Here is a 23,217-nt window from a genome sequence, read left to right as displayed (position 1 = left end):
TCCTTATTGCTCGAGTCCATGCTATAAAGAGAAAAAGTACATCAAACACTGAAGCCATCATGTTTGCAAATTCAAAATAACAGAATTACCTTAAAAACAGAGCATCGCACATCAGCTGAGCTGACATCTGAAGCCAGATCTACAAGTATTTTTCTCACAAGCTCTGTAAGAATGGCTGGAGGAATCATTTCCCAGTATTTAGCTGTTATTTTGCAAACACCAAGAACACCTGTAGATCGTACCAGTGGATGGGGATCTTCTAGAAGATTCTACAAAAGAAAAGAGAAAAGACTGTTAAAAAATGCACTACTTTTAAATATTCGAACTATAAGTCTCAGTAGTAAAATGTCTACAGGAAATAGTGGTAATAATAAAAGTGATATAGTGATAATAATAAAAGTATGGGGAAATTTAGTCTTACTAATATGCTTTCTTCAAATCCACCCAGACCAGTCCAAATGCATGGTAACTAAAGTTGGATATGCCCTTGAATGTTATGGGGTGAGCAACTTCCAAAAGACTTATTTGATTATCTTGCATCTGAACCAGTCTGGCAGAATAATTTAAACCACATTTCTTGGAAACTGAAATATTTCAGCCATTCAGCAGGTAGCTTTATTATTAATATTGACAGGGGTCGCCATGCAACAAATCACTCAAAATTGGAAAGATTATACGAAATTAAACTATACATTCTGGTGGAATTCAGTGTGCCATATATATAAGATGGAAAAAGTGTTTGCGTTACAACAAGGGAGTTATCATAGTTTTAAGAAAATATGGGGACTATTGACTAATTATTCTAATGATCAGACATCTTAGCACCTGATAGAGTTAAGGGAAGGGGTTGGGGATGGGTGAGGGTGGGGTTGTGATTAAAGAAAATTAGAAGTATTTTGAAGAAAAGGGGAAGATATTTTATTATTTAAGAAATTTTTGAATGTATTCACAAGTGTAATCTGATTGATTGTATTATTATGTATTAATCACTTGTTGTAAGAGTTTAAAATGAATAAAGAAGTATAAAAAGAAAAAAAACAACAACTTTTTTATATAGAGGAGAGGGTTGTTAAAAAATGATCAGCACTGGCTGTCATATATACTAGGTACACCACTGGATTTAATGCCCCTATTCTAACCACCAAATTTCCATGTCCTGTCCTGCCCTACCCAGCTACTTTTTCATGCCACCCAGCTGGAAAAAATTTCTGGGGAGAACACTGCAGTGTGAACACTGGATATGAAAGTAAAAGGAAATCTCTAATGCATATACATTAAAAAACTGCATACAATGGGATTAGTAGGCAAGCAGATCTTTCTCATAGTATTTGTTAGGGATATCCTAAAAAGGATATGTAATTATTTTATATCACAGTTTTTATTATTCACAGTGATGAGAGCAAGTATACTGCAGTTTAGTATATCAATTATATTTCTTCAGATAAAGGATTATAAATTTTTTTGCACTAAAAAGTCACCTGTTATTGAAAATGCTATGTCTCTCTATATTTTGCTATATGGGATCTTATTTTCCTTTGCCTCAAGCACACAGACTATTTGAGAAAGGGATGAGGAGGGATAGAATCTTGTTTTATTATTTTTTTCTGCAAATAAGTCATTCCCTCTTGCCTTCAATATGACAAACTGTGAAAAACAATTTATAACTTTTCTGTTCTCTTGTCACATATTATACTTTTTCTTCCACCTCAGTCCTTCCTGGTTTTTTATTCATTCCAGATACTTCTATTTTCCTGAATCCATAGGCTTTTTCCTCTATCTTATTTTTGCTTATCTTTTTTTATTTACCCAAGCTTCAAGCCATTCATTTCCCTCACACCTCAAGTCTATTTTCTTCACCACTCCCAAAATCTAAACCCTAGATAAGAATTCCTTTATTCTATTCCATTGTTTACATCACCTCACCAGGGCTGTCTCTGCCTTAGACTTCTTACATAGATACTATAATTAGATTGTGAGCCCACTGTGACAGAGAGGGAAAATTTTCTAATGACTGAAAATATAACCCTCATTTCTAATGTATTAGTATTGTAAACTGCTTAATACTCATGTACAAGTGGTATAATAAATCCAAGCCAATCCAATAGTACAGGCCTGTGGGCACAAAGTACTGAAGCCATTTTTAAGCTGCCATTTGTTATCCATTCAATATGATAAAACCAATCTTCATCCAAATAGTAATAACAGCACAGCACAATTAATGTCTGAATCCAAGATAAAGTATCAGCTTCACATTGAGCTGTACTTTACAGTGGCTTCTGGTATGTCTTAACCCCATGGCTTCCAAATAAGCTTACCTAAATGTGGGTGTAAAATTCTCTGTCTATAAACCCCCCCCCCCCCCCACACACCAAAAATAAAATAAACACATACAAAAAGTTCATCAAACTGTTTCTGAATTTCATTATCCATTTCCTCGTTGTTAAGGTGAGGATCTCTTATTGGAAATGCTTCTACAAAGAGCAAAGCAGCATTTGATCGAACCTGTGAGTTTCTGGCCTGTCAGAGAGAGAAAAGAACTATTAGCAAAGTTCATGATATTCGTCAATTTAATAAACTAAAAAGCAGAGAGTAAATATCAGGTTAGTCTGAGCAACAAGTTAAATAGCAACATTTATGCAAATTCTGCTTATGTAAATAAAATATGTTCAGAGAAAGTTGGGAAGAAAGTACTATTTGGTGGGGAGGGGTGGGTGTGGAGAGGGACGGTAAAGGTTCAAACACATATAGATAAAGTGGGGGGTTTATTTAAATTGGAATTTGTCTTTTATTATGTATACTATATTATAAAAGTTGATGCATTATTGATGTACTTTGATGTTGTATTTGTTGTATTCGATGATGTTTGCATCAATAAAAACTGTTTGAATCTAAAATATGTTCAGAGATGCAACATTAAAATAAGAATATAATTCAGAAATTACCTTTAACCCTCTCCAGATGATAGGCTGATACAACCTGCATAACATTTCTTCCACTCCCTGACGCAGTTTTTGTTGGTGAAAATAACTCAGCAACTATGAACCCAAATGTAATAGGGAATATTAGTTAAGCTAGGACTGCTTATTATAATATCAAAACACATTACTGTATTTACTCAAAAACTAAGAAGCCAGGTGAATAGATCATCATTGACAAACATACTAAATCTACAATATAAAATAACGAAGAATAGTGGACTGCTAATTCTCAAGACTATAAGGGCTCCTTTTACAAAGGAGCGCTAGGACCTTAACGTGTGGAATAGCGTGCGCTAAATTGCCCTGCGCGCTAGCCGCTACTGCCTCCTTTTGAGCAGGTGGTAGATTTTCAGCTAGCGCACGCTAATCCGGTGCATGCGCTAAAACCGCTAGCGCACCTTCGTAAAAGGAGCCCTATAAATCTTCAAACACCTATTATAATCAAATTTCATCACTATTACAACTACTTATTTCTATAGCGATGCTAGGCATACACAGCACTGTACATAAAACATGTAAGACAATCCTTGTTCAATAAAAATCTTTTTTTTTTTTGTATAAATATTTTTTATTCTTTTTTTTTTAAATTCTTACATCAAGTGAAATACATGTAATACATTCAATTATACAAAAAAACACTTGAAATTATCATTAAATTTTCTTACAATGTGAATTAAATAAACCCTTTTTCAGAATTTATATCATATTAATATTACAATAGTTTTCCCTCCCTACCCCTTCTATATGTTCTATACATGTGTTATTATATCTGATCAGTGGAATAAATTGTCAATGGTCTCCATATTTTATTAAATTTGTTAATATAACCTTGTTGTAATGCCAATACTTTTTCCATTTTATATATATGACAAATTGAATTCCACCAAAAAGTGTAATTCAATTTAGTGTAATCCTTCCAGTTCTGAGTAATTTGCTGTATGGCTACCCCTGTTAAAATTAATAAAAGTTTATTATTATCAGCAGAAATCGGACTTTGTGTTCTCATTGCTGTTCCAAATAATATTGTATCATATGATAGTCCAACATGATTTTCTAATAAATTATTAATTTGGGGCCAAATTAATTTCCAAAAGGAATTAATGCAGGGACAAAAGAATAGTAAATGGTCTAATGTCCCCACTTCTATCTTACAATGCCAGCATCTATTAGATCTACTACTATCTAATTTTTGTAATCTCGTAGGGGTCCATAAAACTCTATGTAATAAAAACAACCATGTTTGACTCATAGATGCTGATCTTGTAGTATGTATTCTCCAGGATCAAAATTTTTGCCATTGAGATGGAGAAATTATCTGTCCTATCTCAATACTCCAAATATCCCTAAGTCCTGATCTCTTTTTTTTGTTTAAAAATTCGTTTATTTTCTTATACCATTTTGCGGCTTGGTGTCCTAGAAAATCCGCTTGAAAACAAAGGATTGGTAAACTATATTGAGTGTTAAGATTCTTCCATTCAGGGAACCCTTCCTGAATGGCCTGCTTCAATTGCATCCATTTAAAATATTGTGTTTTATCTAATCCAAATTTTTGTTGCAATTGTGAAAAACTAAGCAGTGATCCATTTACTATTACATCTTTTAAAGTTCGTATACCTGCTTTTATCCATTGTTTCCATACTATTTTAAATCCACCAATTTTGATCTTGGAGTTTACCCAAATAGATTGATTTAAAGATTTAGTCAAAGGATCTGGTGTTAAATTGCTTATAAATCTTAGTGTTTTCCATGTATCTATTAGAATTCTGTTGTCCTTATATCTCCTAGGCATTGTTATACTGATAAAATGTTCTGGATGTAAAGGAAACATGAGGCGCCATTCTAAATATAACCAGTCGGGTACATTTTCCATGAGATCTGGGAGGATCCAATACATTCCCTGTCTTAAAATATAGGCTTGATGGTACCTATAGAAATTTGGAAAATTTACCCCTCCTTCCTTAATTGTTTTTTGTAATGATGCTAAAGCGATTCTTGGTCTTTTCCCAAACCAAACAAATTTTGTTAGAATATTGTTTAATTTTTTATAAAATGACCCCTGAAAAAATATTGGAATCATACTCATTTGATAACAAACCACAGGTAAAATCATCATTTTAACTGTTTGGACTCTTCCCCACCAAGAAAGATGTAAAGGATTCCATTGCTCGCACATTTCTGTTATTTTTTTTAATAAAAGTTTTTCATTCTCTTTTACTGTGTCATCAATTGTATTTTTTATAAGAATACCTAAATATTTTAGTCCTTCCTCTTTCCATTTAAATGAATATGAATCAAATAGTCCTTTGGTGCAATGGATATTAATTGGAAGAACTTCAGATTTTTCCCAATTGATTTTATATCCAGAAAACTTTCCAAACTTTTCTATTAAATTAAGTAGATGTGGAATGGTGTCTTCTGGTTCTCTTAAATATAATAATATATCATCTGCATATGCAGATAATTTAAATTCCTAATTAGAAAATGTGATTCCCTTTATTCCCTTAGTTTGATTTATTGCAATTAATAAGGGTTCTAGAACGATATCAAATAGTAAGGGAGATAAAGGACAACCCTGTCTAACTCCCCTTAGCAAGTTAAATTTATCAGATAAATTATTGTTTATATTTAATCTTGCTCCAGGGGAGCTATATAATGTTTGAATCATTTTAATAAAACCAGGTCCTATACCAAACCATTCAATAAAAATCTTACAAGCTAATTAAAAGAGACAAACAAGACAAATAGGCATTAGGAAATTTCTCACAGAGGGAATGATAAAGCGGATATGGGTACTTTACAACTGAGTGGGAGTTAGGAGTTAAAAGCAGCCTAGAAAAAAAAAAAAAAAGGGGGGGGGGGAATGGTTAGCCTAGATTTGAATACTGCCAGAGATAGAACTTGATGTACTGACTCAGGCAGACTATTCCAGGCATATGTTCCAGGATTGGAGTCCGGAGTTGGCAGTGGAGGAGAAAAGCACAGATAAGAGAGACTTACCCAAAGAAGATTTCCCAGGGAGGAGTATAAGGAGAGATACTGAGGAGCTGCAGAGTGAATGCACTTAAGTCAAGTCAATAAGAAGAGTGGATAGGAAGCCAATGATGTGACTTCAGGAGAAGGGTAATGTGAGCATAGAGACACTGGTGGAATTTAAGTAATACAGCAGATTGAAGGGGAGAGAGATGGTTTAGTGGAAGATCTGTGAGAAGCAAGTTGCGAGAGGTGATAAGAGTGTGGATAAGGATTTTAGTAATGTGCTCAGAAAGGAAGGATCAGAATTTGGTGATATTATATAGAAAGAAACAGCAGGCTTTAGAGGTCTGCTGGATTTGTGCAGAGGAAGAGAGAGAGAAAGGAGTCAAAGATAGCCTCGAAGTTGCGAGCTGACGAGACAGGGAGGATAAGAGGTTATCCACAGAAATAGAGAATGGGGGAAGAGGAGAGGTAGGTTTAGGTGGAAAGATAAGGAGATCAAGTCTTGGCCATGTTCATTTTTTAAGGAATAACAGTTTTTATTGATGACAACACAACAGTACAAAAACAAAAAGATACAACATTACCAGTATTATAACCAAAGTATAACCCAAAAGGTATAACCTAAAAGCTCCCCCAAAAGGAAATAAACAGTAGGTAGGAAGGGGGACTAATATAACAGTGCAAGAAGAAAGTGAACTTGTACAAAAGTCCCCATCAATAGCATTGATAACCCTCCCTCTCTCTACCAAACTACAAACTCAACCAACTCCCTCAATTTCCTACTATTAACCTGATCAGAGAACAATCATCCCAACCAACCCCAAACTTACTCTATAAAAGTAACTCCACCACCAATGGGCAGAAATCAAGTCCCTGGTAGCATGAATTCTTATAGCTCACCAGGGACAGCATTAATAAAAATTACCTTCCCCCCCAAAAAAAAAAAAATAAAAATAAAAATAAAAGAGAGTTCCCTCACAGCCAATGGCCATGTTCAGTTTTAAATGGTGGCGAGACATCCAGGCAGCAATGTCACACAGGCAGGCTTAGACTTGGGCTTGGATTTCTGTAGAAATTTCTGGCATACAGAGGTAGATCCGGGCGTTGACTGCATACAGGTGATATTGAAAGCCATTAAAGGAAATCAGGGAATGAGTATAGATGAAAAAAGGAGGACCCAAGACATAGCCCTGAGGTAGTGGGATAGCAGTGGAGGAGGAACCACCACTGTATACACTAAGGCCCTGATTCTGTATAGGATGCCTGGGAGAGGTGTCCTATACAGAATCGGGCCTACACTAACCCCGATTCTGTAACCAGCGTCCATGTTACAGACGCCGGTTAGAGAATCAGGTTAGATTAGATGAGGCCGCTACACTTATCGCGGCAAGGGATAAGTATCGCAGCAAAGGATAAGTATAGCGGCCGCCTGTCCGATCGCAGGCAGGAGGGTGCCGAACCCTCCTGCCGGAACGCCCCCCCCAATTCACAATCGCTGGCAGGAGGTGCCCAACCCCTCCTGCCAGAAAGCCGGACCCTCTCTGGACCCCCCATGCTAATGACCTCCCCCCATGACTCCCCTAACCTCCCCCCCAACTAACCTTTAAATGTTGGTCGGCTGGACGGATCTTGCTGCCGTCCAGCCGATAGGCCCGCCTTGTTGAAATGAGATGGGCCCGCCCCTTACCGGCCCATCCCCACTAAGTCTAAGGCCTGATTGGCCCAGGCTCTAGAAGCCTAGACCAATCAGGCCTTAGGCATAGCGGGTATGCCCATCCCCACTAATCCTAAGGCCTGATTGGCCCAGGTGCCTACGAGCCTGCGCCAATCACACCTTAGGGTTAGTGGGGATGGGCGGACCTGCTATGCCTAAGGCCTGATTGGTCCAGGCTTCTAGAGCCTGGGCCAATCAGGCCTTAGACTTAGCGGGGATGGGCCGGGAAGGGACAAGCCCGTCTCATTTCGACGAGGCGGGCCTGTCGGCTGGACGGCAGCAAGACCCGTCCAGCCGACGGACATTTAAAGGTTAGTTGGGGGGGGAGATTAGTTGGGGGGGAGGTTAGTTTGGGGGGGAGATTAGGGGAGTCATGGGAGCAGGTCATTAGCATGGGGGGTCCAGAGGGGATCCAGTTTTCCGGCAGGAGGGGTTCGGCACCCTCCTGCCGGTGATCGGACAGGCGGTCGCTATACTTATTGCGGCAGGGAGATCCCTTGCCGCGATAAGTATAGCGGCCGCGTCTACTTACAATGTAGGCCAGCATTTTGCTGGCCTACATTTTAAGCATCTCTTCCTCTACTAGGGAGACACATAGGGCCGCCTAGGTTCGCCTAAGTCCCTTAGGCGAGCTTAGGCATCTTGCGGGCCTCCCTAGGCTCCCGGAGGCGCCTTCAATATAGGCTGCCTGCCTGGGAAGCATTTTTTTTTTTAAAACGTGCATCCCGATTGGTTGATTAGACAGCTGTAGGACACCTACAACTGCCTAAAATCGGGACCGCACTTTTCAGAATCAGGGTCTAAAAGGGTGATAGAGAGATGAGAAGAAAACCAAGTTCAAAAACATTGTTTGTGTGTCTGTTTTATCATGTTTTTACAAAATTATGTATGTAAATTATGTAAACTGTTTAGTTTTAAACGGTATAGAAATTTTTTAAATAAATAGCCCTGAAATCAATTTTATAATCAACAGATTAGGATTTCCTGGAGTATCAAAGCAGAGGAAAAAGCCTCAGAACCTGATAGAACTTTGCAATTTAAAAACTATCTGTTACAATCACAGACTGTATTATCACGTTCAATAACATATGAGAGAATTCATATATATTATATTTCATAAGTACTACATAAGTTTTTTCTTTACTTTATGAAGCATCTCAGCAGAATCACCTTTCGCACTTTGGGATGCACAGGTGAATTTCTGGGAAGATGAATACCATGATGCATGAAGTCTTGTATGCAGGTATGTTCAATAGCCTAAAGTGGAAAAAAAATATGTTCAAATCATTTCTAAATGTCACACACGAGGGTATTCATAAGAAAATGATAGAAAAACTTCACTTTATTTCAACACTCATTTCATCTTAAATATAGTCTAAGAAAGATAATTAATGGAAGATTAGGTTTATACCTTTGATAATCTTCTTTCTGTTAGTCCCTAGAAGATTCCAAACGCTAGGTGTTCAATCCCAACCTGCAGTCCGGGTGTTGCAGAAATCTTTTCTGAACACATGCTCCACCCCCTTAGCCTGAGAGTTAGTAAACAATGCTAGTTTAGTCCCAAAGGCAAGCACATACCTGCAAATCCAGGGGGTCTATAGGGGAGGATCCCCATCAACATAAGTAATGTAAAAACTGGTATGTTCTGCAAACTATTAACAAGTGAAAAACAGGAACAAAGACAACTAAGAAAAACATTGAGGAACAATGCTGTGTGCAACGAGCACCCCAAGAAAGGCCTTCGGTAATGTGCATACTCACAGAAACTCCCAACAGGATTTGGCCACTGGCTGGAAAATCTTCAAGCCAGTAAGGAGAGTAACCGAGGCAGAAAGGAGCAGGTTACCCCAAACAACTGAGTGTACACAGAGAGGGTGGGGTCGTATGGAATCCTCCAGGGACTAATAGAAAGAAGATTATTGAAGGTATAAACCTAATTTTCCATTCTGTTACATCCCTTCCGGATTCCATATGCTAAGTGACATACCAAAGCCACTTTAGCTAGGGAGAACAGAAGTACCTGAAGAAAGAGCTGTTAGGATGAACGGACATAAGAGAAGTGGAAAAACAATGGTCTAAGCCAGAGGTGGGCAAACTTTTTGAGTCGTGGGCCACAATGGGTTCTTAAATTTGACAGAGGGGCTGGACCCGTCCCAATCCCACGAGCTTGGTCCCCATCCCTGCGAGCTCAGTCCTCATCCCCACAAACCATCTGATCCCATCCACACAAGCCTCGAATACCTTTATACTGAACTTATTTTATTAAAGTATAAAAAGAAGAAATATTCTGTACAATTGTCATTTTATAAATCAAAGTTCTGGCTGCTGAACTAGTGGAAGAGATGTTAGCTGGCAGGGCTTTGTTTATAAATGTTTATCAACACGACTAATACTACTTTATCCTAAAGCAAAAAAAATAAATAAATAAAATAGACTTTTTTTCTTTTTACCTTTGTTGTCTGGTTTCTGCTTTCCTCATCCAATTCCTTCCATCCACTGTCTGCCTTCTCTCTGCCTCTTCCATATGCTCTGTTACTGTGCCTCTCTCTTCCATCTCTCCCACCACCCACTCCATTGGTCTGGCGCCCATCTTCTTCCCTCCGCTCCCCCCATAGTTCCCTTCAGCAGCGTCTTCTCCCCTCTCTCTCTTCCCCAGTTCCCTTCAGCAACGTCTTCTCCCTTCTCTCTCTTCCCAGTTCCCTTCAGCAGCATCTTCTCCTCTCTCTCCCCCAGTTCCCTTCAGTGTCTGTTCCTCTGCTCCATCCCTCCCCCTCCAGCATTCTTTGCGCAGTCCAGCAGTCCCCTCCCTCCATCTGTGGTCTGAGCATCTCCCTCCCTTCCTTCCCCTTACCTTCGTGGCAGTTTACTTTTCTTTCTACAAGGAGCTGGAGCCTTGAAGTTGCGTGCGTCTGCCGGAAAGCTCTCCTCTGATGCAACTTCCTGTTTCCGGTTGCGTCAGAGGAGGACTTTCTGGCAGATGCACACAACTTCAAGGCTCCGGCTATTTGTAGAACGAAAAATAAACATCGCCACAAAGGTAATTCGGTAGGCCTGATTAAAATACTAAATGGGCCGGATATGACCCGCGAGTCGTAGTTTGCCCATGTCTGGTCTAAGCTGAAGGAGCAATAAAAATTGCTATAGATTTTTATGTGAAAAAAATAAATAAAAACAAGGGAAAAAGGAAACCGGTATACTTCTCCAAACTAGTGGCGGAGAAAATAAAGCAAAAGAGTTGGCATTCCTGAAATATTAAAAAAAAAACGAGACGAGGAGTACAGAAAGGTCTACCAGGTGAAACTGAAAGAAGCCAAGAGAGAGATACGTCTGGCAAAAGCGCAGGCAGAAGAGCAAATGGCTAAAAATATAAAAAAGGGAGACAAATTTGTAGAAAGATGAAAAATGGAATTGTGAAACTAAAAAAATGCTAAGAACCGATATGTGGAGAGTGATGAGGAAAAAGCAAACGTTCTAAACAAATACTTCTGTCTGTGTTCACGGAAGAAAACCCTGGAGAAGGACTGAGATTATCTGACAAAGTTACACACGAAAATGGAGTAGATTCTGCACCATTCACGGAGGAAAGTGTTTATGAACAACTTGAAAAACTGAAAGTGGACAAAGCGATGGAACTGGACAGGATCCATCCCAGGATACTAAGGGAGCTGGGAGAGATTGTGGCGGGTCCTATTAAAGACTTGTTCAACAAATCTCTGGAGATGGGAGTGGTTCCTGGGGATTGGAGAAGAGTGGATGTGGTCCCTATTCACAAAAGTGGTCACAGAGATGAAGTGGGAAACTACAAGCCAGTAAGCCTCACTTTGGCTGTTGGAAAAATAATGGAAGTATTGCTGAAAGAAAAGATAGCCAACGTCCTAGAATCTAATGGGTTACAGGATCCGAGGCAACATGGATTTACTATAGGTAAACCATGCCAAGCAAACCTGACTGAACTTTTTCATTGGATCAAGGACATACGCTAGATGTAATTTACTTATATTTCAGCAAAGCCTTTGATACGGTTCCTCATAGCAGGCTCTTCAACAAACTTGACGGGCTGAAGTGAGGACCCAAAGTAGTGAACTGGATTAGAAACTGGTTGACGGACAGATGCCAGAGGGTGATAGCTAATGGAATTTGCTCAGAGAATGGAAAGGTGAGTATTGTAGTCCCTCAGGGTTTGGTGCTGGGGCTGATCCTGTTCAATATGTTTCCGATTGATATTGCTGAAGGGTTAAGAAAGAAAGGTTTGCTTTTTTGCAGATAATACCAAGATTTGTAACAGAGTAGACACCGAGGAGGGAGTGGAAAAAATGAAAAAGAATCTGCAAAAATTTGAGTAATCATCTACTATCTGGCAACTAAAATTCAATGCAAAGAAATGCAGAGTAATGCATTTGGGGATTAGTAATTGGAAGGAGCCATAGGTGCTGGGAGGTGAGAGGCTGATGTGCACGGATGGGGAGAGGGACCTTGGGGTGATAGTGTCCAAAGATCTAAAGGCAAAGAAACAGTGTGACAAGGCGGTGGCTGTTGCCAGAAGGATGCTAGGCTGTATAAAAAGAGGCGTAACCAATAGAAGATGGTGCTGATGCCCCTGTACAGGTTGTTGTACTCCACTTAGGAGTATTGTGTTCAGCTTTGGAGACGTATCTGGCAAAGGACATAAGAAGACTTGAAGCGGTTCAGAGGAGAATGACGAAAATGGTAGGAGGTTTGCGCTAAAAGATGTATGAGGAGAGACTGGAAGACCTGAATATGTATACCCTAGAGGAAAGGAGGGACAGGGGAGATAAGATTCATACATTCAAATACTTGAAAGGTTATTAACATAGAACTAAATCTTTTCCAGAGAAAGGAAAATGGTAAAAACCAGAGGACATGATCTGAGGTTGAGGGGTAGTAGACTCAAGAGTACCCTTGTAAATGTGTGATGGTCTATCAGGGGAATAGACATGTTTATTTTGAACCCCAGCAGTTGATAAAATTTATTTCTGCGAGAGAGCAATCTTAATATTCTTGAGAGAATTGTTGTTGCATACCTGCTTAGTTTAATTAGGTTCCTTGTCTCCACTCAATACCATCTTTATTTTCTTTGTAATGTTTGATTGAAAATTCAGCAAAAATAGCTTTCTCCCACCTTATTGAGGTCTAATTTTTCAATCCGGTATATTTAGAATTTCAAAGAAAAAATTTTCCTTTTGTATTGATTGTTTTGTTTCCTTTTTCCATCTAAATGTATCTTTTTGACTATTTTGTTAACAATTGTTGAGACTGGTATTGGAATATTTCTTTGAATTGACTGTTTATTATGTCAAATTATAAAATTTAAATAATGAATTAAAAAAAAAAAAGAGTAATGTTAGGAAATTCTTTATAGAGAGGGTGATTGATGCCTGGAATGTGCTCCTGAGGGAGGTGGTGGAGAGGAAAACGATGACAAAGTTCAAAAAAGCATGGGATGAATTCAGAGGATCTCTAATCAGAAAATAATGGTATACAGTATATTGAAGGACTAAGGCCAGTACTGGGCAGACTTGCATAATCAATGTCTATATATGGCTGGTTGGTTGAGGATGGGCTGGGGAGGGCTTCCGACAGCTGGAATGGTTTGGATGGGATGGAATGAGCTTTGACATGCAGCTCCTGATTGGTGAGGCCCGACTTTAGTACAGGAAGAGGCGGTTGGAGCATACCGTGATTTCTTTCACTCACTGGCGCTCCCTCTCCTGTCTCCCCCGCTAAAAAACGTATTCACGATTTTTTAAGATTTGCGGGGGTTCCTGGAACGGAACCCCCGCGGATATCGGGGGAGTACTGTAATTTAAAGAGAGGGTATGGTTCGGCAGACTGGATGGACCATTCGGGTGCTAGAAAAGGTTCAAAGAACTACCAAGATGGTAAAGGGGATAGAACTCCTCTCGTATGATGAAAGACTAAAACGGTTAGGGCTCTTCAGCATGGAAAAGAGACAGCTGAGGGGAGATATGATTGAAGTCTACAAAATCCTGAGTGGAGTAGAACAGGTACAAATGGATCGATTTTTCACTCCATCAAAAATTACAAAGACTCAATATATTATTATTTTTAGCTATTAAGAACATACTGCATTCCTGGAAGAATTTATCAAAAGTAGAATTCACGGTCTGGTGGAATACTGTATGCATCACTACCAAATCTGAAGGTGCAATCGCAGGAAATCATCAATCCACTGGCACATTTCTTAGAATCTGGAGCCCTGTCCAAAATTATTGCGTTATGGACCATTGATATACAGTAATTTAGAACATATTACTTAAGACATATAATGACCACTTTTTGTTGGGTTAACATGATGCTCGTTGAGTGTACTCCTTACTCACAATATTTCTCTTATTGATAATGTGTGTGCTGTCATCACTTTGCATTACTTCATATCTGTTATTACATAATCATATGTATATACTATCATGATTTGTACAGTTAAATGGTAAGTCTGTTAATTTATATCATAATATTAATAAAATCTATTAAAAAAAATTACAAGGACTAGGGACACTCAATGAAGTTACAGGGAAATACTTTTCAACCAATTGGAGGAAATTTTTTTTCACTCAGAGAATAGTTAAGCTGTAGAACGCATTGTCAGAGGATATGGTAAGAGTGGATAATGTAGCTGGTTTTAAGAAAGGTTTGGACAAGTTCCTGGAAGAAAAAGTCCATAATCTTTTATTGAGAAAGACACTGGGCAAGCCACTGCTTTCCCTGTATTGGTAGCATGGAATATTGCTACACCTTGGGTTCTGGCCAGCTACTAGTGACCTGGATTGGCTACTGGGCTTGATGGACCATTGATCTGACCCAGTAAGGCTACTCTTATGTTCTTAAGTCATCTACTATGTTACTGTGCCCTCAAAATCAAGGTCCCAAAAACGGCATCAGAATGCGCCACCACATCCACTCGGTAAAACCAGATAAAAGTATGAATAGAAGACCAAGTAGCCACCCTACAAATTTCATCAGTATGAATCATGCAAGACTTTGCCACACCTCTCGTCGAGTATGCTTTAAGCGAAATTGGCAGTTGCTTGCCATGGGCGATATAAGTCGTGGAAATGGACATTCAAATCCATCGAGTGATCGAGGATTTGGACACCAGCCTGCCATGGTGAGGCGCAGCAGTTAGAACAAAAAGGTGATCAGATAGCCTGAATGCATTAGTCCTCTCGAAATAATGGAGCAAGGCCCTTCAGTCATCCAATTTGCATAAGATCTGATCTTTGCGCTCTGAACCTGTGGGATAAAACCCAGGCAACCTAACCTCCTGATCATAAAGTGTGTCCTCCAAAAAGGCCATGCCTAATTCCAGATTAATAACATTCTCAGACACCTGATCTGAACTCACTTCTGGAAGATCTAACAACCTCTCACTACATAACCTCCACAGATGTCTGCTTGCAAGGCTAGCGTCAACACCTCAAAAGGTTCTCTTCAGAAGCACCTCAAATCCTCCAATCCTGAGGATCTTTCAGCACAGTTCCTCCTTCCACTAGAATTGTCATCTTTTTAGTAACTGCTGTTACTAAGGTATCCACCTTTGGCAATCAAAACCTCTCAATATTTTGTAAGGGAAATTGAAATTCTAGCCCACATTTTTCCAATTCTCAGAGTCAAGTCCAGGGTTTGCCATTCTGCTTCTACCATTTCCTTGAGATCCTTATTATACAGAAAGATCTTAGCTGGCTTTCACATAACTTTCAGCAGGGTTCTCCATCTTCTTTTTTTTTCCAAATTCTTTATTCATTTTTCCATCTTACATCAATTACACAATAATACATCAGTTAAAACTTGTATACATCAATTGAATTTCCTTATAATATAATCGTAAATACATAAATTTATACCCCCACCCACCCTTCCCTCAAATATTTTAATCAAAAAATATTGTATAAATATTATATTCTTATCTATTGATTAAACCTTTAATAGAACTTTATACCATCCCCCCTCCCCCTATGTATAAATGTACTTTCAGTGGAAAATGGTGTCTAATCATTGCAATAACTTGTCAATGGCCCCCAAATCTTTAAAAAAAATTTATAATTCCCTTTTTGTATGGCAATTTTTCTTTCCATTTTGTAAATGTGGCACAACTAATTCCACCAGAAGGTATAGTTAAGTCTACTGTAATTTTTCCAATTACTGGTGATATGTTGTATGGCAACTCCTGTCATAATCAATAAAAGTTTATTGTTGCTTGATGAAATTTGACTCTTTGTTCTCATTGACATACCAAACATAATTGTATCATATGATAATGCTACATGGTTTTCTAGTAAACAATTAATTTGAGACCAAATTGATTTCCAAAAGGCCATGATACAGGGACAATAGAATATTAAGTGGTCTAAAGTCTCTGCTTCCAGATTACAATGCCAGCATCTATTAGACTTAGAGCTATCTAACTTTTGTAATCTAACTGGGGTCCAAAATGCTCTATGTAAAAGGAAAAACCAAGTTTGTCTCATAGATGCGGACACTATACATCTCATTCTTCAAGACCAAATTCATGGCCATTGAGACGCTGTAATTTGATGCTTTATTGCAATGCTCCAAATGTCTCTAAGTCCATTTTTGGGTTTTTTATTTACAAATCCGTTTATCAATTTATACCACTGTGCGGCCTGGTGTCCCAAGAAGTCTGCCTGAAAATATAAGAACTCCAGACTATACTGATTATTGAGATTTTTCCATTCAGGGAACCCTTCCTGAATAGCCTGCTTCAGTTGCAACCATCTAAAACTTTGTGTTTTATTAAGACTTTATTTATGTTGCAACTGTGAAAAGTCAAGCAGTTTACCATTTGAAATAACATCACCCAAAATCCGTATACCTGCTATCATCCAATGCTTCCAGATGACCTTAAAACCGCCAATTTGAATCTTGGAGTTTAACCATATAGTTTGATTTGTCGATTACTAACATAATCGCAAAGTTTTCCATGTATCCATAAATATTCTGTTATCTTTATACAATCTAGGCATTTTAATACTAATAACATGACATAAATGTAGAGGGAACATGAGTCGCCACTCCAACCACAACCAGTCTAGGGTATTATCAATGAGCTCTGGGAGGACCCAATACATACCCTGGCGCAAATATAGGCTTGATGATACCTATAAAAACTGGGAAAATTTACTCCACTCTCCGCAATTGGTTTTTGTAAAGATACTAAAGCAATTCTAGGAGTTTTGCCCAGCCAAACAAATTTTGTAAGAATACTATTTAACTTTTTATAAAAGGACCCCTTAAAAAAAACTGGTACCATTCCCATCTGATAACAAACCACAGGCAATATCATCATAATAGTTTGAACTCTCCCCCACCAAGACAGATGAAGTGGATTCCATTGCTCACACATTTCTGTTACCTTCTGCAATATAGATTTTTCATTTTCTTTCATTGTGTCTTCCAGCATGTTTTTATCCAAATTCCCAAATATTTTAATCCATCTTCCTTCCATACAAAAGAAAATTAATCAAATAAGCCTTTTGTACAATACACGTTTAGTGGAAGGACTTCAGATTTACTCCAATTTATCTTATAGCCTGAAAATTTTCCAAATTTCTCAATCAATTCAAGTAAGCATGGAATGGTTGTTTCTGGATTTCTCAAATGAAGCAAAATATCATCTGCATATGCAGAGACTTTGTATTCCCAGTCTGAATAAGGAATACCCTGTATCTACTTTACTTGCTGAATAGCTAATAGCAAGGGTTCCAAAACAATATCAAAAAGCAAAGGAGATAGGGGACAACCTTGTCTAAACCCCCCTCCGCAAATTAAAGCATTCTGAAAAATTATTATTAATATACAATTTTGCAACAGGGGAGCTATACAATGTATGAATCATTTGTATAAATCTTGAATCTATTCCAAACCATTCCATAGCTAGATACATGAAGGTCCATTTCACCCGATCAAAGGCTTTCTTTGCATCCAAGGATACATAAAAAGCAGGATCTTTCATGGCTTTTGTTAAATTTAACATGAAAAGCCAATCTTGTATTATTAGATGAATGTCTCTTAGCAACGAATCCAGTTTGGTGCATATCAATAATAAAAGGGAGAGTCTTGGCTAAGCGTAAAGCCAATGTCTTAGCCAAAAGTTTTCCATCTACATTGATTAATGATATAGCCTGTAATTTGAAACCAATGTGGGATCTTTGTTTGGCTTTGGCAAAACTATAGGCAATGACTCTACCATAGTACCTGTAATGCAACCCTTATTTAGTTGTTTTATGCCCCTCACTCGTGTGATGTGGTCCCAAATTATTCCTTGGTTAGTTTGAACTGGGGCACGGAATAGTAAGGGAGCGTTTGCGTAAATGTGTAAATGTGGAGGTTGCTAAGTTTGTGTGTAATTTGGGGGGTTTGGTTTTGCAACATGACTTGATTGGAGTGGACTGTCCCGGGCTTTATCGCCCGGATGGTGTTCATCTCTCAGATATCGGCTTGGATATCTTTTTGAATTACATACAGGATCTTTTAGAATTTCTTTATGGGAAGCATTCTGGCCGCAGTTAGGGTACCTTTGTTGTTCTCTTACCCCCTGTTTTTTCTGTGCCCATTGATGGGGGGGAGCGGTGACAAGCTTATGCTGTCACCACTGTGGCGGAAAAGGGTTGAGCTACAGGTTGACAATGAATTGTTTATGGGATTTGTTACAGGGATTGATGGAAGGGCAGATACTTGTGTGTGATACCGCCACAGGTATTGGTGAGGCCGGGGGGCACTGCAGGTCTCATGGGAGAGGGGGGCAAGGGTTGAATTATTGTTATGAAAACACAATATGATGTGGGGAGGGGGGCGGGCAGCTAGGTCGTTACCGACTAGCCGACGGGTTGGGGTTTTGGGGGGATAGGTTGGGGAAAGTGCCATTTGTTAATCCATGGTTAATGTTATTGTATTGTGGCTAATAAAGCTGCGGCCAGAATTTATTTATCCATAATACATTGTTGTGTGTTAATTGTTACGTTTATTCTAGTATGAACGATGAAAATGGTGTGAATGCCAATGTTAAAAGGACCCACGTATTCAGAAGTAGGCAAATAACATTGGCTGAACCATTTTAAGAGAATTTTATATGAGGATAGGTATGGGGGGGGGGAGATGAGAAGGGCGGTGGTTGTGAGGTTTGATAGGGAATGAGTAGTTGTTAGGGAAAAGTGAGGAGTTGATTGGTGGGGTTGTGGCTGGATTGTGATTGGTGGGGTTTGGCGGGAATGAGGAGATGAGAGGAATTATTTAGTTTGAAAAATTCAGGGGAGGAGAGGGTGGTTAGGGTAGTGGTGACAGGGTAAGGAAGATAGAAGGAAGGGAGTGTAGGAAATATTAATTTGCCCACCCACCCTGCCCCTCTGGGGGTTGGGGTGTTGGGGGTTGCGGTATGCTTCAGGGCATGGGGGGGGGGTTGTCGCAGCTTGGCGGAAAAGGGACCATCTTCTGACAAACTGAGGACCTGAAGAAACTGAGATATAAAGCTAAAGAGTTCTCTGGTCTACAGAAAATGCTGACCACAAAAAGATCCTCCCCAGTGGGCATGAGCAGGCCATCCTCCTGCAGCTCCTCATCCCAGTACAAACTCTCCTCAACTGGTACCAGCAAATACAAAGACTCCAGATCCTCTAGCTCTTGACAACCAGAAAATTGCAGTCAGCTATTTGGGACCCAGAAGGCTCAGGCTAGGAAAAAAAACTGCATGTTCTGGTTATGGCAAAAGGCCTGGTGTAACAGGAGCACAAACTCCAAAAAATAGGGGGGCAATGGGCCCATGCAGTCATGCCTAGTGAGCCTCGGGGGATCTTCCTCTACTGTCTGTATTGAAGTAAGGAATCAAAGATGACAATTTGCCACCTTTGCTGAGCCCAGGTCAGCTCATCTTCTGAGCCTGTCAGAGCAATAGGAGAGGACACCCTAGAAGAAACTGGAGTCTCTATGATTCCCATGGCCAATTCTGTACAGGCACAGCAGAAGCTGCTACTGAGAAACACAATCTAACCTACGGCACATGCAGTGCAGCAATGTAGCTTCTCTGAGGCTGCCAACATGGTGACTGGCTTCTGAAGTGTCTCATTGCGGGTGTCCCCCCCCCAACCAAAATTTTGGATGGCTGCTGAAAGGCTCCATTCCCCAGGCCTTAAACAGCCTCAGACTAAGAAGACTGCACAGTCACTCACCTACCTAATCTGACATTAATAACCCAATTATTCCCTACAAATAAGTCAAGTGACATGCAACCTATTTCTTATTTAAAGTGATACAACGCATAGTTTTAAACTGATGCAATATACAATCCACTTGTTTGATCACACTAATTATTGGTCAAATGCTTACCAAATACTGTAAATGTTTTCCAAAAAGAAATAAGAGCTAATGGCAAAAGGAAAGCCCTATTTTTTTTTAGGCAAATCCCTTTAAATGATAGAAAACCTAATTCTAATCAGTCCATAGTTTAGTTCGCTCTAAACCCAAATGGAATCTGAATCAATTGAATAATATCGGTATGTATGAAGTTAAACCATGCAAAATCTTTTTTGCTGGGAGACTGAGTTTCAAGTTTCAAGTTTAATAATGCATTTGATTAATCGCTTATTAAAATTACTAAGCGATATACAAAATCAATAAAAAGCAATAAAACAAAACTAACAATACTGAATAATCCAGGGCTGCATGGTACCTTATAAGTTGAAGTCACTCAGTAGTTCGCCATCTCACCCAATGCTGGAAACTCCAAAAAGCTCCACCACACTGGCAAAACTAATTTCTAAGGTGGGTGACAAACAGGAAAATATTTAAGAACTAAGGGCTCCTTTTACTAAGGTGCGCTAGCGTTTTTAGCTCATACACAAGATTAGCGTGCGCTAGCTGAAAAAGTACTGCCTGCTTAAAAGGAGGCGGTAGCAGCTAGCACGCCTTTGTAAAAGGAGCCCTAAGGCTATAAAAAATATTTTCTTTCTTAATGTTTACAAATGACTCAACACTGAGAATATAGGTGGATTTCAGATTCCCAAATAATGGAATGGTTAAGATTCTTTTGGAATCAAAACCATTTCTTAGTTTTCTTTAATTTTTTGTTGGATAGTGGTATGCCTCTCCATTTATTGTGGGCTTGAAAAGGAATGTTTGTGTTTGTACATGATTGTAAAAATTTGATGTAAGTTACCTTTATCCTCGGTATCTTTGATATTGTAAATTTTTAAATTCATTAATAAAAAATAAAATAAAAATATTTTCTTATGGTCATCTATGATCAATGGAGGCCTCAAAAGTGAAGATTAAAAGGAGATGTTTATCATCAACATGGAATAAGAAAACATAAGAGACCCAGAGAGAAAATTCTAGTCATCCAGCCCAACACACATCATTGTGAGCACCAGGTATTATTATTTAAAAGCTTTTCTATGGTTTCAGAGTCATGGTTCAAGTTCTGTTATAGAAAAAAAACTTTAGAAAAAAATTACAAAACATTTCCCTTAATGCATCCAGTCTTATAAAATACCCAATGTCAAATTAATCCCAGTATTTGGAATACTAATAAAGAAATGATCCTATATTTTGTCAAACACTACACACACTTGTTGGGAAAACAGTTACATAGAAAACTATCAAACACTAACATCCGCAACTGAAAAAAGGTATTAAAATTATGTCACAAGAGCTATGCAAAATCCTCAACAAAAAAAACAACAACTCATTTTGCTTTGGGGCTCAATAATGGAAATGGGATGAACAGATCAGGTCATTCACTTTCATCAGAATTTTATGAAAAGTACTGCTGAACACAAAGTCCTTTACAAAATACATAAAAGAATGCAAAAATATAAATACATATTTGCTAGCATATACAGTACAACAGGAATAGTTACTACAGAAAAATTAAACAGTGAAAAATAACAGAAAAACATCACTCAAGCTTCTACATGTAAACAGCTATTTCATCCACTTCCATATATATTTGCTAACACCATAAGTATAGTGAGTAACCATTTACTCTAATTGGGCACCTCCATTAAGGCTACACAGTAGGAGCCTAATGTATAATAGAACCTAGGCATTTAGGTTCCATTATAGGACACTAGCATATTATGTAAGCTGAGCAGGTATTTACAGAATAGCATTTAACCACATTATTGCCATTTACACGCAATGCGTTACACATGTATGCCAACTTATGCCTGCCACTGAACTGTCACAAGTGGGTGTGCATAGATTTCGGCGTTTCACTAGTATGTTTCATTTCTTAAGCTTAAACAATTTTCAATAAAGTACTTTTTGAAACTACATACAACAATAAATCAAAATAGAACAGAGTATGTACCTCCAAAATATCCCCAGAAGCCTTCTTCCAAGCCCGGAAATACATTTCTGCAATGTTTACCATCAGGGATCTGTTAGTGCAAATTAGAAAATAAAATACCAACTCATGAATACATTCTATCAAGAAATACATTTAGTATCAGGGATGGGTAACTCTGGTCCTCGAGGGCAGGAATCCAATCGGGTTTTCAGGATTTCCCCAATGAATATGCATGAGATCTATTTGCATGCACTGCTTTCAATGGGGAAATCCTGAAAACCCGATTGGATTCTGGCCTTCGGGGACCGGAGTTGCCCATGTCTGAGCTGGAATGAAGCTTTTATTGGTTTCTGACTTTCTACTTTTTTCAGCACAAGGTGGAGAGGGGAAAGAGGAGACCTAAGCACACACTCATATTTAAATGATAGAATCAGGGAACCTCACTGTTTGACAAAACAATATTTTCAAGAGCCAATCTTTAAACACTATTTCACATTTAAAGATTTAAAAAAAGAATTCTGAAACTTTCAGTTTGCATGGGTGGGGAAGAGTAAACCTAAAAATTTAATTTCAAAACTACTGACTTTCTTTTGGGACCGATATTGATTCTCAGAAAAATCAATCATATCAGACCAGAAGTCACATGGCTTCCTTCTTCACATCTCTAGCTCCTTCCAATCTTCCCAAGAACTACAATAAAACATCATTGGTCTACTCTTTGGCATCCTACTGAGTACTTGTTGCCTGGACTGACCAGTGATAAAAGCAGAATGCTGGGCTTGCAGAGCTTTTAATGTGATTCAGTATGGAATTTCTTATGTTTCTAATATCTGGTTTTCTCTTCAAAAGCCTTTTTATTATGTGCAGAAAGCATGGAACCATTCCAGCTAGTTTTCTATCATCTGTTTTTGTCACAATCAATCAGCAAGAAATATATAGGCATCATATACAATTAAAATGTTGGTGGCTCGATATATCTGTCAAATTTATCTAGCAGAACTTTTAACTATAGATTCTTTCAATTTTCCCTTTTCTGAAGCCCACAAAAACCATGAAAAATGCAGAAAATAATAAAGAAATACAGAGCAGATCAGAAAGACACCTTCCAGCTCACATACAGAAGGAAAAATGGAAGAAGGGGGCGGCAGAGCCCTCTGGAGAAGGAGGAGTTGTTGAAAACCTGCACGGCTGGCGAGCTTTGGGAGAAT

At 38.7% G+C, this 23,217-nt stretch overlaps 1 protein-coding gene across 5 annotated transcripts in view; it reads right to left on the bottom strand.

Moving 5' to 3' along the window:
- NCAPG2 (non-SMC condensin II complex subunit G2) overlaps positions 1-23,217 on the bottom strand; it is a 180,663-nt gene that overhangs the window by 127,056 nt on the left and 30,390 nt on the right. For all 5 annotated transcript variants that reach the window (XM_033931595.1, XM_033931597.1, XM_033931598.1 and 2 more), the window contains exons 8-12: positions 22,031-22,100; positions 8,839-8,925; positions 2,943-3,035; positions 2,392-2,517; positions 90-269 (exon numbers count right to left, since the gene is read on the bottom strand). In XM_033931595.1, coding sequence (XP_033787486.1) covers positions 90-269; positions 2,392-2,517; positions 2,943-3,035; positions 8,839-8,925; positions 22,031-22,100 — 556 coding nt within the window. The remainder of the gene's footprint in view (positions 1-89; positions 270-2,391; positions 2,518-2,942; positions 3,036-8,838; positions 8,926-22,030; positions 22,101-23,217) is intronic.

The sequence above is a fragment of the Geotrypetes seraphini genome, chromosome 2 (assembly GCF_902459505.1).
Source record: "Geotrypetes seraphini chromosome 2, aGeoSer1.1, whole genome shotgun sequence".
Classification (NCBI taxonomy): domain Eukaryota; kingdom Metazoa; phylum Chordata; class Amphibia; order Gymnophiona; family Dermophiidae; genus Geotrypetes; species Geotrypetes seraphini.
This window is presented reverse-complemented; position numbering and strand designations above follow the sequence as displayed.